This window comes from Tiliqua scincoides, chromosome 2, assembly GCF_035046505.1.
Source record: "Tiliqua scincoides isolate rTilSci1 chromosome 2, rTilSci1.hap2, whole genome shotgun sequence".
Taxonomy (NCBI): domain Eukaryota; kingdom Metazoa; phylum Chordata; class Lepidosauria; order Squamata; family Scincidae; genus Tiliqua; species Tiliqua scincoides.
This window is the reverse complement of record NC_089822.1, coordinates 154,913,895-154,928,351: the sequence shown is the minus strand read 5'-3', so window position 1 is coordinate 154,928,351 and position 14,457 is coordinate 154,913,895. Positions and strand designations below refer to the sequence as shown.

General features: G+C 44.9%; 2 protein-coding genes across 2 annotated transcripts in view; one reads left to right on the top strand and one right to left on the bottom strand.

Moving 5' to 3' along the window:
• The window catches only part of ACSF2 (acyl-CoA synthetase family member 2), a 70,339-nt gene that overhangs the window by 36,963 nt on the left and 18,919 nt on the right, over window positions 1-14,457 (top strand). The window lies entirely within an intron of this gene.
• On the bottom strand, window positions 2,755-12,083 carry CHAD (chondroadherin). The gene is made up of 3 exons (XM_066618213.1): window positions 11,304-12,083; window positions 3,168-3,331; window positions 2,755-2,896 (listed from the first exon to the last, which is right to left on the bottom strand). Exons 1-3 carry the CDS (start codon window positions 12,081-12,083, stop codon window positions 2,755-2,757), a joined length of 1,086 nt encoding a protein of 361 aa, XP_066474310.1.

The following is a 14,457-nucleotide window of genomic DNA, read 5'->3' as shown; positions in this document are numbered from 1 at the left end:
CAGTGCAAACACGATACCGCGGCATCTATTTTTTGCACCACAGCAGACATTTTTGGTGCCATGGCAGCCCCACGCACTGGGCAGCTCAGGATTGGGCTGTTAGTCAGCCTGCCTTATTTGGCTACCTTCCCTGACAAGGCTGAAAGGGTTTTCTGAAGAGATGAGGCAAAAGACTGTATTTGGTGATGTGCAAACCAAATCTTCACATATCCTACTACCTATCCAGTATGTGGTGAGCTTTTCTTTCTGCTATTCCTCCAGAGCTGCTGCCTGACACTGAATAAATGAGAGACTTAACTTGGATGCAAGACAGAGTTTTCATTGCCTCCTTGAGTCTTATATTCTCAAAGCCATTAATGCACAGTGTCTAAAAGCAGACAGAAGCAACTGAACTAAAAGAAAGCATACCATGATTGCATTATTACCGCAATGATAATATTTTATATCTGATCAAAAGTGTGTGTGTTTGTGTGTGTGTATGTAAATTATAATATGGTCCTCTTACCACTCTTGCTTCGTGTATTCCAATTTATGAAGAAAAAATGTTCCTGTGATACATTGTACCCAGTTGTATATGCCAAGATAATGTTGCTTAATGATCCCCTTATGGAAGCAAGTAATCATTTCATTAATGGGCCTTGCTGAACAGGGAATGTGGTAAAGAGGCAGAGAAAGAAAAAGAAGTACCCTGGAATCTAATGTAATTGGACAGAAATGAATCCATATTGCAAGCCAATTATTATGCTTTAGAAAAGTTTCTCATTCCAGCTGTACTGCACAGAACAGTTGTTATTCCCATTTGAAATCCACAAAGCCACCAGCAGTTCAGAAGAAATAATATCCTTCTTGCAAGAGAGATGGCTACTGGGACTTTTTCTAATCCCTTTTGGACTACATCATGAAGTCCTTTCTAACCTAGGGAGAAATGTACCACAAAGTCAGGAGTAGCATAAATTATTTCTACAGAGATCTGGCTGAATTTGATCTGTCCCATAGTTATGCTCCGTATTATGGAAAATCAAGCAAATAGATAAAAGTGGTACGTGGCAGAGTTAAACCTAGATGAATCCAGTAGGAGACATCCTATTGATCACAGACAAAAGTCTGGTCAGGTGATTAAAGCATAGCTTCTTATGAATGTGGTTGTCAGGAACTTCTTGTTTTTAGATGAGCTCAGCCAGCAGATGGGGCTGAGTCACCACAGTTGGTGTGAATGCCTGTAACTAGTAGTTTAGTTTTGGGACACTTTTTTCCTTTCAGCAGTTACTTTTCTGTTTCTTTTCCATTCATTTTCAAACTTTTGGCAACTGAAAGAGAACTGTTTCCTTTCTCTCTGAACCATATCACTGTATTGAATGCCATGTTCCAGGACGTAGGGTACTTGTGCTTCATGCAAATGTATGTATTTTGTAACATATTGGAGTACTGACAGCTGTACAAAATGTTTAGGCACTGAACAAGGTCAGACCAGGAAGCTGTGGTGCCAACTTTCCTAACCACGCCCTGTTCATGGGCCTCAAAGCAAGGGTTCCATTGAAAGAAAGGCTTCATGGTTTATGAGATGTAATAGCCTTTCTACTGAACTAGTGAGAAGCTAGTAAGAAAGCTGGGTGCTAGTTTCATTTGACTGGGCAATTTGGCAAACTTCTCACTTTGAAAAATGGCATTCCAGTCATGCCATAATACCAGAAAACACATTTTCAGTACCCAATGACTGAATCTTTGTGAAATCTGTAAAGTGCAGTGTTATGACCACTTTTCATAAGGAATGATTCCACTGTCTTGCATAATATAAATGCTTGTTGCACCATAAAAACCCTGATTTACCTACCTACCAACACAATCTCTTTTGTCCTTAGATATTGTAGGACATTTTTCTCTTAGTTATGCTGTCAGGTGGTCACTGTTCTATTGCTGATAGTTTTTATCATGTATGTTTGGAATGTTTATGAATATTCCATAACATGACAGCAGCTCAGCCAGTAGCGAGGGGTGGTGGTGACATACTTACAACATTAGAATGTTAGACACCCAGATACGTATAAGAACATAAGAACAGCCCCACTGGATCAGGCCATAGGCCCATCTAGTCCAGCTTCCTGTATCTCACAGCGGCCCACCAAATGCCCCAGGGAGCACACCAGATAACAAGAGACCTCATCCTGGTGCCCTCCCTTGCATCTGGCATTCTGACATAACCCATTTCTAAAATCAGGAGGTTGCACATACACATCATGGCTTGTACCCCATAATGGATTTTTCCTCCAGAAACTTGTCCAATCCCCTTTTAAAGGCGTCTAGGGTAGACGCCAGCACCACATCCTGAGGCAAGGAGTTCCACAGACCGACCACACGCTGAGTAAAGAAATATTTTCTTTTGTCTGTCCTAACCCGCCCAACACTCAATTTTAGTGGATGTCCCCTGGTTCTGGTATTATGTGAGAGTGTAAAGAGCATCTCCCTATCCACTCTGTCCATCCCCTGCATAATTTTATATGTCTCAATCATGTATGCATTTTGTATTTTGTATATGCATTTTGTATGCATGGGCCTTGCCTTTTGAATGGTGTAGAATTTTTGGAAGGAATGTAATTCTAATTTATGCCCATAAAAATGTCTAGTTTGGCTTGAGTGTGGTCAGACCACATTGATCTGAATGTGTTCCTGTGATGCCTATGTGAGAAGGAACCTCTAAGAGGTATTTCAAAATGGTTGTGATTTTCAATAGAAAGGAAAACCTGCTGATTTGCCTGCTCAGTGACGACTTCCTTTCTTAGACCTCCTAGTGGGCATCTTGCAGCCGCGGAGTGCAGCAGTGTCTCGGATCTGCTGTCCTCGAGCCTGAGCGGGTGATGCACAGACTGCATCAGGGCGTGAGCGAGTGGACTCCAGCCACCTAGAGAGCAGAACAAACAAACCCGCATGGTCACCAGGAGGACAATTGTCAGGGCAGTTCTCCTGGGGGAAACTGAATTACCAACCTTATCATGCCATGTGCTGGCATCAATACAATAACTAATCAACATTTAATTTATTTATCAATTTCTACCACATCCCCCCCATAATGTGGTGTCCAAGGCAGCTGCAATACATAAAATACAGTACATAAAGATAACAAAGAAGCCACCAAGAACATAACCTTAAGAGCACTCAGTGTGTTCTTTTACCTGCGCAGAGGTGCTAGTTGACAAGAGCACTGCCAGGGGTTGTTAGACAAGGTGAGAGTCTCAAGACGGCTAAATGGGAAGCTCCCAGGAAGAGTGGAAAGTTTGTTGTTCTCCATATGTACTGTCTTCAGTGTGGTTACACCAGCAAATGCTTTGTCTGAAAACTGAAGCACAAAAGGAGACAGCAATCACTATAAATCCTATGGGATAAACCCTGGCTTGTTTTATAGTTCCAGTCAAGCCATTTTGAAGTAAGGTGATATCCGAAAGCCTGTGAACCCTGCACAACTGGGGCAGCCTGCTGTGGCCAGAAGCAGCATGTGGATGAGCCGCATGAGTCCCAGCCACACCGTGATGCTGTCGTCATTGAGCGCCAGGGTCCTATGGGCAAGACAGGGAACTCCAGTTGGCCTCTGCAGAAGAAGGTGGTGGAGTTGGAGTGAAGGAGGGGATCTAAAGACAGGGAAGAGATTAGCTGAGGGGAGGACAGAGGAAGAAGCAGAGATGAGTAAGGAAGGGAGTGTCTGGACAGAACAAGGAGGGAGAAGAGGGAGAGGGTTGGAGGAAGAGGAGGAAAGCTACCGGACAGGAAGCAGAATTGGGAGAAGAAGAGGCTGGAGTGAGATGACTGCCGATGGAGATGAGAGAGAGAGAGAGAGAGAGAGCGAGCACAGGTGGGAGAAACTGGGGGAAGAAGGGCTAGAAGGCTAGCGGTAAAGCAGAATTAAAAGGGGGAAGGTAACCCTAAGAGAGTCCAAGGGAGGGGCAGGCAGAGAAGCAAGAAGACAAGGACCAAGGGAAGAGAGAGGGACAGACCCGAGAGGCAAGGGGCAGTTTCCTTAGGCTATGGATGGTCTTTGAGGTGGGGTTATAAAGCAGTAATTCACCCAATGGCCCCAGAAAGTCCTATTTACCCCCAGGCCCTTTTGGTGCCAAGGCCAGGCCCAGGAGGACCCCAAGGACTGTGCAGTTGGGTGCAGAAGGCCCTGGGATCAAGCCCAGGTAGGAGGGAGTGAGCGGTAGGATGCCCCTCTAAGAACTCGGTGGGGCATCCGGAGTTAGACTAAGGGGGATGTAGAGATGTACTCAGGGTCCTCAGAAAGAGACTCACAGCCAAATGTTGGATAAAAGTACCATAAGCAACAGTATGTATCAGTAAGTTTCCTTTCCTTCCCCACCTCACCTGCTAAGGCCCCATCATGTCATTTCCGAACTCATACGATGTCTTCCTGCCCCCCAGGAAGAGGTGGGGCAAGGTGGAGTCCATCACAAGGCCCAAGAATGCAAAACAAAGTCCAATGACCTTTTTTCTTTCTGCCTGCTTACTCTCCCTACATCTCCACAGCACTGCTGAACATGTTGGGTTTGAGAGGAAAGATGCAGTGAATGTTCTTGGCACTTTCTGCCATTTCACACATTAAATTCTTAGGTGGACACCTGAATATGTGAAGCTGCCTAATACGGGGAACCATGAATGACTGCAGCTCTTGGCTGACCAGTGCCAAGCCCAGGTTGTCATCTGCATGAGTGAAATGGATATCCAAACTAACAGCACAAGGCAATGGAAGGGAGAAAGATGTTCTGCACTAAAAGACAAAGCAGCACCTCAGAGGCTATGCATGTCTGCTCAGAAGTAAGCCCACTACATTCCTGGGACTTACTCCCAGGTAAGTAAGTGTATATAGGATTGGAGCTGTAGTTTTGCCCCAAAGTCTGATAGTTGCTCTCCTATGTTTTACATTAACAAACGTTAAGACTAAGTTGCATCTGATGCTGAGTCCTGTGTACTCAAAGTACTCAGCTTGTGTGCTATGGAACTTAGTGGAAGAAACTGCCAGAGAAAAGAGAGTTGAAACCCTTCCATGTGGGTTTTCCAGTTTAAATTGCAGTCTTCTCTGTAACATTAAAAAAACCCACACACACATTTGATCCAAATTGCGCCTGCCCGAGACTCACATGTAGCCTTTCCTTTTAGTGCAGTTCTTCCTGGGCCCTGGGGAAGAATTAAGGGTAACAGGCTAAAGAGAATTCTATAACCCTCCATAACTCTCAAGTGTTTCTCTTGATGATATTTTGTTTGCACCTTTTAAAGTGATTGAATTTATAGTTGACGAAATTACATTCTTGCCTTTTGATATCTGGAGAATCCTTTGATGTTTACCAAATATATTGACCATTACTGTTGGCTGTTGTTGCACATACTTTATCATTTAAAGTAAAGGTGTGTTGTGTCCTCCTGCTATGCCTTTCTGAACATATCTTCATCTCTTAGGTATTCTTTGGTATTTTCAGACTTGAAATCCTTTCTGGCACCCAGTTGCCACATTCATGGAACGCTGCATAGAGGGGAGTATTTGTGGAGACTGAAGGGCCTGTAGACTTTGGCAGCACCCTGTGGACTCTAAATGGAAAGTTACACTTGGCATTCAAGTACAGTAGAAACAACAAGGCAGATTTCCAGCACCTCAAATTCCTCTCCTTTTTCTCTCTGAAGATTCCCTTACCCAGGATGTTGCAGAATCTGTACATTTGTACCATACAGGTGTATCTGGATTCTAGCTCATTTGCAGAATTGTGAGATGGTAAAGATTTCAAACAGCTCCTTCTGCCAGTGTTCTTTCTCTGCTAGTTCTCTGTATCAGTGCTTACATGGTTTGAATGAATACCTGTAAATACTAACCCATCAACTCTATGATGATCTTTGGTTTTAAACAAATAGTCTGAGCTAAACCATTTAGTGATATTCCTATGAGAGTCCTCTAAATGATAACCCAACATTTCATTAACTCTATGTCATTCATACTTTGAATATTAATTGAGTGTGTAGAGTGTACAGAGTCCGTTGTGCATTGGATAGCTTCAGAAAACTGCATGGATGGTGATCCTAACACTGCATACTGGTGGCAAATGCTACCACAGAAGAAAAAATGGTAATCAAAATCCACTGTATGCATCTTGGCAGGGTTAATCAATAATTCCGTAAAACTCTTTGAATTCTTGTAAAGATACCAGCATTTCAAGGGTGCTGTTATCATTCTAGTTGTCTTATTACTCTGTTGCCAATGCCATGCAGATTGGAAAAAGGACATTTTTTTTTCTGGACCGCTGTCTAGTGACCCTGCTGAATTCATTACACAGGGATCTGTTGGTGAATATTCAGGTCAGTCCTATTTATAAAGTGTTTGGAATCTTTCTGCATGACCAAAATTATATGTAAATTATGTGACTTTTGTGTAACCATTGATAGATTGCGAACCTGGTAACACCTAATGAAAGCTCAATGAAATTACAACACAGATCAGTCCCTATGCACAATAAGAGGGTTTGTTAGTTACAGTGAATGCAGAAACAGCAAACTGAGTACATGAGTGTAGCTCTCCTGCTTATATCTCTTGTATCTATGGATGCCATTTGAGAACTGTCAGAAAGACGTATAGGATTGCTAAATCAAAGAACAAAAGGTCACAACTTGGTGCTTAAGCCAGGTATAGCAGGAGAGATAGAAACGGAGTCTCTCTTCACAGAACAGCCGTGGGAAGGAGCTGGAGCATTGGCTTCTGCTGTGTGGCTTGTTGCTTCAGCAAGGCTCTTCTTATATACTTAAGTCCATTCTTTGCATCTGTTAGGGGATTGCAATTTTGCTAGGAGGTACCGTGCTTATCCACCTGAATCTTCTCAGCAGGGTGCTGTAACGTGCTGGGAAGGGCACTCCTTGTTCACCTGGAAGTCTTCCATCCTGCTCCTTCTCTTTGATGTGGTCTCCTTTCCTACCTGGGAAGTGCTCCAGCGAGTGTGATGTCACTGCTGTCTCCTGTTTACAAATAGCACCTGAAGCATGATGCTTCTGCCTCTAGGTCTTGACTCATTCGTTAGAGAAGAAGAGGAGTATTTTGCTACATTGCCTGAATGTCCCTCCAGCTCTTGGGACAGGAACAGAGCTTCTTTGTGAAGTGCAGAAAGGGTTTCTCTTGAAAGATAATCAATAAACAAATCCTTCTTTATAAAGTGTAAAGTGAGGGGGAGGGGAAACATTGAAAGTCCTTATGTGTACTCAAGTCTACCTGTCTGCAGTGCACTTGGTAGTCACACTGCTACTAATCACCTCTTCTGTTGGGATCACTGCCTCTATGTACTGCAATTTCTTACTATCAACAGATAACAAGTTTGGTGTCTGGGATAATGTCACTTTCCTCTCTTTTATTAGTGCCCATCTTATTTGAGCATGAACTTGCCATTCTTTTTCATAGTCCCCTGCTACATTCATTCATTCATTCCATCTGACTGACTCAGTGCGCAGTCCTATGCATTACCCTGCCCCCCACTGATACAAGTGTGCCAAATTGACTCACACTGCATCCTTTATGGGGGGGGGGCAGTCTGGGAGGTCAAGAAATGTTTCCTTACCCAGGGGTAAGCCTCCACAGCACAGAGTGGTCTACTCAGACCTGTGTTAGCAAAATTGCCTGGGCTGTGGGCTTGGGTCCAGGAAGGGGACTATGGTTTGGCTGCTACTGAACCTGCCCCATTCCTAGAGCCATTTCACCCTTGCCCTGCCCTGCCGCCACCTTGTTCTGCCCTCCTCCACTCCATCCTGCCTCCCCTGCCAACTTATCTTTGTTAACAGATCCTGATTGCATGTGAAGGCAGCCTACCTGCTGTCAGAGTGATTTTTGTGACTGCTGTAAAGAAGTTGTCCTTTCACCAGCAATTCTGGCCTATAGGATTGGGCTGTCACTCATTCAGGCTGATATGCACACTTTCCTGGGAGTAAGCCCCATTGAACACAGTGCAAGTTACTTCTGAGTAGACATGTAAAGGCTTATGCACTCACTCTTTTTTCATTGTTTATTTTGCAGAAGACACCATAAGAGAGCCAGGCTGGTGTAGTGGTTTGGGAGGTGGACTCAGACCTGGAAGATCCAGGTTCAAACCCCCCCTCAGCCACGAAGCTTCCTGGGTGACCTTGGGCCAGTCACTTTCTCTCAGCCTCACCTACCTCACAGGGTTGTTGTGAAGAATAAAGGAGGGGAGCAGCTGTGTACACCGCCGTGAGCTCTTTGGAGGAAGGGCGGTATAAAAATGTGATTAATAATAAATAAATAACCATGGTAATTACTATTTAACATTTATTTAGCACAGCTAGGCATTGAACAGAGCAATGACATCCATGGACTGAGGACTTTTAAACAACATTTGATAGACAAGCAAAACAAGGCAGGGGGAGATTCCAAATGGATAAGTAGAATTGGCGTAGAGGAGAAGCAGGTCATGGCAGAAGTGCTGGTGTGATGCTGAGAAGATATAGCCTCTTGAAGGAGGAGAGAACACTCTGGCTTGTTGAGTGAAGAGGATAGACCGTTCTGAGGAAACTATTTCCGAATAACTTATTTCAGTTTTGGAGTCTAAAAGTGCAAGGGGGTTAGATCTTTCCACTTTTATGGATCAAGTTACTTTGTTAACATTTCAGTTGCATCTTACTTGCCATTTTATAAATGAATTGCCTCTCCTTTTCCATGCAGACTGTGGATTTTATCTTTCAGAGAGAAAATTTTCAAAGGTATTTATTCTTCAACTTAATGATAAGCTTGGTTAAGTTGGACAATAATGACTTGTCTTTGCAAGTGTGATTTTTCTTCTTCGTGGAGTAGCTACAGGCACTGGCCCTGATGATTTTCATTGAGTTTGCACTGTAGCTGGGTGGCTTTCAAAGAATCCCTTCTCAGTGGTTATTAAAGGACTTTGGCCATCTGTGGACAATGCAGGCTTTGCATCATTTTCTTTCAAATCAGCACAATTATGAATGATGCTCTGTATATCTTATTAGTATACTACGTGCCAGGGTTTTACACGTGAGTGACCAAAAGTTTCTGTCCTTTTCCCAAATCCTGCTTTTCTACTTCTCTTCCCCATCACTGAGGTCGTTGCCAGCAAGAGGGATGGCCAGGAATGCTTTTCTAAAACTGGTATTGTCCCCCGTTCCAACAGAACACATCTGAGTTAGGAGGAGGAGGTGATGAATTCTTGCCCTTCCCAGCCCCAAAACAGTGTTGTCCTCTCTGCCCCCCTTCCACACACAATAACACCCAGAAGTCACTTCCAAGGAGCAAATGCCCTCAGCATCTTGCTTCTTCTGAATTATATTGGGAAAAGTAACTTGGCCGCACAACGGGGCTACTCGATTCTGCGGCAGCTCTGGATCTGCTGCAGAACCAATCTGTTTCGGGCCATGCAGCCTGACACGGAACTCAGGATCCAGTGGAACTAAGCTCCACTGGTCCCGCCCTGCTCCCTCCCCCGGCATGCTTCCTCCCTGCCCTCCCCCCACTCCCCCCATCCCGGAACACCTCCTCCCTGCCTCCCCCAAGCCCTCACCTACCTCTCTGCCGCTCCTCAGCTCAGACAACCGCCAAGCAGTGGAGCACCGGCTTCCCGCTGGTGCTAGCCCAGCGCAAGCGTGCACTGGGCTAGCTCTGCTGCTGAACCAGCACTAAGCCCCACAAACATGCCTTATGACACGTTTGTGACCATGTGTGCTGGCAGTAAGCTGGTGCACTGAGCTCAGGATTGGGCTCTAAACCTGCTCCTCATTTAGTTCTGTGACTGGAGCAAGAAGCAGGTTTTGCTCTTCTCAGCTGTATCTCAGATTGTGGCCTGCTTTGTCCTACAAAATTCAATGAGAGTGACTGAGAACCAAACCAGGCCTCAATTCTGTGTCCTGATCATGCTTGAGTAGGAAAAAAAATTGAGAGTGGGAAGGAATGTGGGGGACTCATTTTCATATACTAGCAAAATTCCTAACAGGTGGGGAAGGCAGCAACAACCCCATGTGCTACACAATAGTTTTTTTTCCAGAGGAGTTAATGCTAACCAATCCTACAGATTGGAGAAAGTAAAGAGATCCACTTGAGGGGGACAACTATTTGAATGCAGGGGTTAGGTCTGCCCCCTGGTGAACTCAGCCATTGAGTCTCAAGCCTGCTCTTATCTCCATTGCCCTACTCTGGTTTTGTTTTTTGATGGAGTTGTTGGAATATCAGGAGAGTGGGAAGAAATGTTGGGGACTGATTTTTGCATAGCTAGCAAAAAGGTACAGTATATATACCTTCATCCCTGACAAAAGTGCTCCAAGAACACTAGCTAGCCTAAAACAGAAGCCTGGTAGTGCATTTTGGGGCTTTCTGAGGACCCCTTTTTTCTTGTCCCCCCTACTGAAACCTCCCCCCCCCCCACTATGTTAGTATAAGGGGTTAAAAGGCTCAACGGGATTATGACTGGCTGTCAGCTCTGACCATAAACCCTTTACTGCTATATAGTTGGGGGGGAGTATGGTGGGGGGAAGATAAGTTTTTTAACCTCAAGGCATGTTTCCTGATTCTGATGCCTTCATCCAAGATACTATAAGCTACTGGGGCTCAGGCAGGCCAATTCTCCCCCATCCCAATTTTTCTTTTCTGCTTATCATATACTTTCAGTGTTCTGTGGCTCAGGTCCTCGCAACTGTAGATTTATTTACTAGGAGTCACATAGTCTGTCTAACTTACTGTCCCTTTAGACCTCCCTTTTTTTGGCTCCCTGGGGTGGAAGTGAGAGCTATCTATGGAAAATTATGGCAAATATAGCACTTTAGCAGCTTCAAAGCAATATGTTACCCTGAAATGCCCAGACAGGGCATTTTTATATTTGATGTTCAGTGTGACATTGCCTGGGGACTTGAAAAGCAAGTGGAAGCATACTCTGGCCATCAACCACTGTGGGGCTCCTGAATTGTTTTCAATTGCTATTGTAAGTCACTTTGGGGGTCATTTTGAAGACAGGATATATATCTGAAAATAGAGTGCGCGCACACCCAATTATGCGATAAGTTACACTGTTTGTTTCTTTTCTCTGTGCCCTCAACATGCCACAAGTCCTGGAAGCAAGCAAGTTTTAAGATTTCACAGGGACATTCTGTTTTAATTTTTTTTTTTTAATTCACAAACTCATATGCTCCTGCATACCCAGGGAGCCATGGATGTAAAAGTCACTGTATTTATTTTTGGGTGCCCCTGTTCCAATTTTCAAATTGATAGACTCTCTTGAGGGAATGATGCTAGAAGAGTATATAAAAAGAAATGGATGATATCAAAGTGCTCTTACTTTTTCCAGGGCCATGTTGTCCAGGTTGAGGGTCTCCATGTAGCGCCCAAAAGACTGAAAGGCCAAGTCCGGAATGACCTTTATGGGGTTGTGTGAGAGCTTTAGGTCCTCCACCACCCTCAGCTTGCTCATTGCAGCCACTGGGTAGCTGCTTAGTTGGTTTTTATCCAAGTGGAAGATAGCCAGGTTCTCCACATCATCCAGGGCTGCAGGCTGGATGGAGGAGATGGAGTTGTCTGAGAGATAGAGCCAGCGAAGGTCCTTAGTCCCATGAAAGGCTCCTGCTCTCAGCTCTCGGAGCTTGTTGCTACTTAACTGCAGGATAAAAAGGTTAATCATTGGGGAGAGAAGCCCTTTGGGAAGGTCCGGGATCTTGTTATGGTCTATGTAGAGGTAGGTGAGCTCTATCAGGTCATCAAAGGCTCCCATCTTTATGACACTAATGTCATTATTGGACAAGTAAAGGTAGACTAACTGCTTCAGGCCCCGGAAGGCCCCACTGGAGATCTCCTTGATGTGGGAATGCTGGAGGTGGAGAGAGACAAGATTCTTCATCTCCCTAAAGCCATTGGTTGGCAGGACAGGGAAGTTGTTCCTCTGTAAATTAAGGAGCCGTGTCTGCTCAGCCACCTTGGGGATCCTTCTGAGTCCAACATTGTCACAGATGACGTGCTGGAGGTCTCCCCCATGGCAGTGACAGTTCTGGGGACATGCCTGGAGAACAGGCAGGACACACAGCAGGACGCTGAAGAGCTTGATCAGGAAGCCTGACTGGTCCATGTCCGTAGAGCTGAGACGATTGTGCAGGGAGGAGGAGCAGCAAGAGAAGGTGAAGGTGGAGTGAGAGAGAGACTGAGTCTGCTGCCTGCTGAACACAGCCCTATTTATAATGTTATTAAAAACAAAATCCCTTCCCACTAACCACAGGCAGCAGCCAGATTCTGACTTGGAAGTAACGGGGGTTGGGAACTTGGTGTCAGTTTAACCCCTTGGCACCAAGCAGAGGTGGATCTTCCACCCCTGTCCTTTTTGCTTTGATGTAAGGAGTGTTTTTCACTCTGGCAAATGGTAGGAGAGAACAGACTGTTGTTAGGTGGATTCTCTGTGTGCATGTGTACAGGAAGAAAAGAAAAAAAAACCTGTTCCTGCCTCTTTAGATACTGTCCCCTTGTTTCAGTGTAAGCAGTGACTGACAGACAGGGCCTGGCAGTGCAACTAGCACAGAAGCCATGAATTCCTTCCCCATCTGAAGCACTCGACAGCAGTGTGCTCTGGTCTGCCTTGGCTGTCCTCTGAGCATATTGATTGGCTTTTGTGGGTGCAGTGTACTCAAACTTTTCTCCCTCCCGTCAGTTCAGGATGGCTTGAATAGAGTTCAGTAGTGTGCACCATCTGTGTGTTGTTTCCAACTAATGCTTGTATCAAAAATTTTATAGCGTTTGGAGCTAATTATCAATTAGCTATTAATACAGATTGTAGACTGTTTATTTAATAGCCAAAATTAACTGGTGCTTCGCTCCAGAACTATAGCATGATTTTTATAAGCATAACAAGTATTGTATGAGTTATATTTCTGTTGGCTCAAAATATTTTAAGTGCTTTTCACTGTCGTTCATACAAGGGCTGAACCCTGAAACGCCTTTAGTCTGATAATTGTCCCATTAGCTTGACTGAATGGACTGAACTGCATTAAGATGTCTGGTGGGGGAAATATCACCTATGAGCCAGTAGCTATCTGATCCTCACAGAGAAACACTGTGAGGATCAAGGAAAACACTGTGGGCTGAGAGAAACACTGTAGAAAATGAGAGGGTGTTACCCATAAAGTCTGTTGCGAGTGACTGAGGTGTGTGAATTCTCCTGCAATCCTCCTCCTGTTCTGCCCTCTCTGTACCCCAAAAACCCCTCTCCTCACCTCTTGCCAGTGTGGTTTGTGGCAACAGGCTAAAGCTAGAAGCTTCAAGTAGGATCATGATCCAGAGTTCTTTTTTAAAGTTCCTTATTAATAGCTAGGATACATACCCTGGGTAGCTGTGGTTGAATGTCTTCATTCAAGCCCTATTCAGTAACTGTTGGAGTAACTATTGAGCCCTATTGGAGTAAGCTCTATTGAACACGTACTTCTGAGTAAACAGTACTTCTGAGGGCTGTGTTAGGCTTGGGCCTTAAGACAGTGACGAGGGAGTGCAGACATACATTTCCCTTCTTTCCAGTGCTTTGGTGTATTGTAGTCCCCAGCTTAGCAAGGAGGTGGAAGCAGAGAAGAGGGTATGTGGCACTGATAGAAAAGCACAGAGGTGAGAGTTCTCTGCTTTTCCTGGGTTGTCATGTGAAAAGACAGGGGTCCTGTCTTTGTGTTTGTTCAATACACCTGGTTGCATGACCAGAGCTTTTCAGAGCTGTTATGTTGAGCCTTCCAAAAAGAACACAAACAAGTGAAGGAGGTATTGGAAGTCAACTAGTGGCTGGCTGGTGACTAGTAGCAGAGATCAGCAGTGAAGACAAAGATAAAAGAAAATGAAGTCAAGAATCCCAGGCCTCACCCTTTGGCACAGTGCTTGTGTGTGGTGGGTGAGAGAAGGAGAGAGAGAGACTGAGAGTTGTGAGGCATGGGGGGGGGGTGGAGGTTGGAAATGGAACATTTTGAGCTGGTTTCTGGCCAGGTGCTGGCTGCAGCAAACAAGTGGGAGCTGGACATATAACTGTGAGCTTGTTGACGCTGAAGCTGGCTACAAAGCCTGGCTGGCTAGGGTGTTTACGGAGGCGAGACAGTCTCAAGAAAGAGAGGAAATCCAAGGACTGACTGAGGACACAGAAGAGGGATTATTCACAGGGCTGCCTGGCTTTTTCCATTGTTGAGAGAAGGTGTCGCTGAGCATGCGCCCTGTGAAGTTATGCAAACTGACAGCAGCCATGCGTCTGTTTTGCAGAGGTACATTTCAAAGGGTCTTTTGAAGGTTGGAGTCAAGGGGGGCAGGGTGTTAATTTTGGATTAACATGACTCTGGACGTGTCATGATTCTGGACACTTCTCAATGCTTGCAAAAGAGTTGTGTCATAGTTCTACCCCTGCAACTCTCTCAGAAACTGGAGAGATGGAGAACTCATCACAGGGATGTCCTTGTGGTGACCAGAGCATGCAGCCTAGCCATTAC

Bases quoted from the DNA above. Each gene is read 5' to 3' on its own strand.
- CHAD (XM_066618213.1), bottom strand. From the start codon at position 12,083: ATGGACCAGTCAGGCTTCCTGATCAAGCTCTTCAGCGTCCTGCTGTGT. The intron at 3,332-11,303 runs GTAAGAGCACTT...TTTGTGCTTCAG, and splicing joins ACAACATGGCCCTGGAAAAA to TTTTCAGACAAAGCATTTGC. The intron at 2,897-3,167 runs GTAAAAGAACAC...TCTGCTCTCTAG, and splicing joins CAACTAGCACCTCTGCGCAG to GTGGCTGGAGTCCACTCGCT.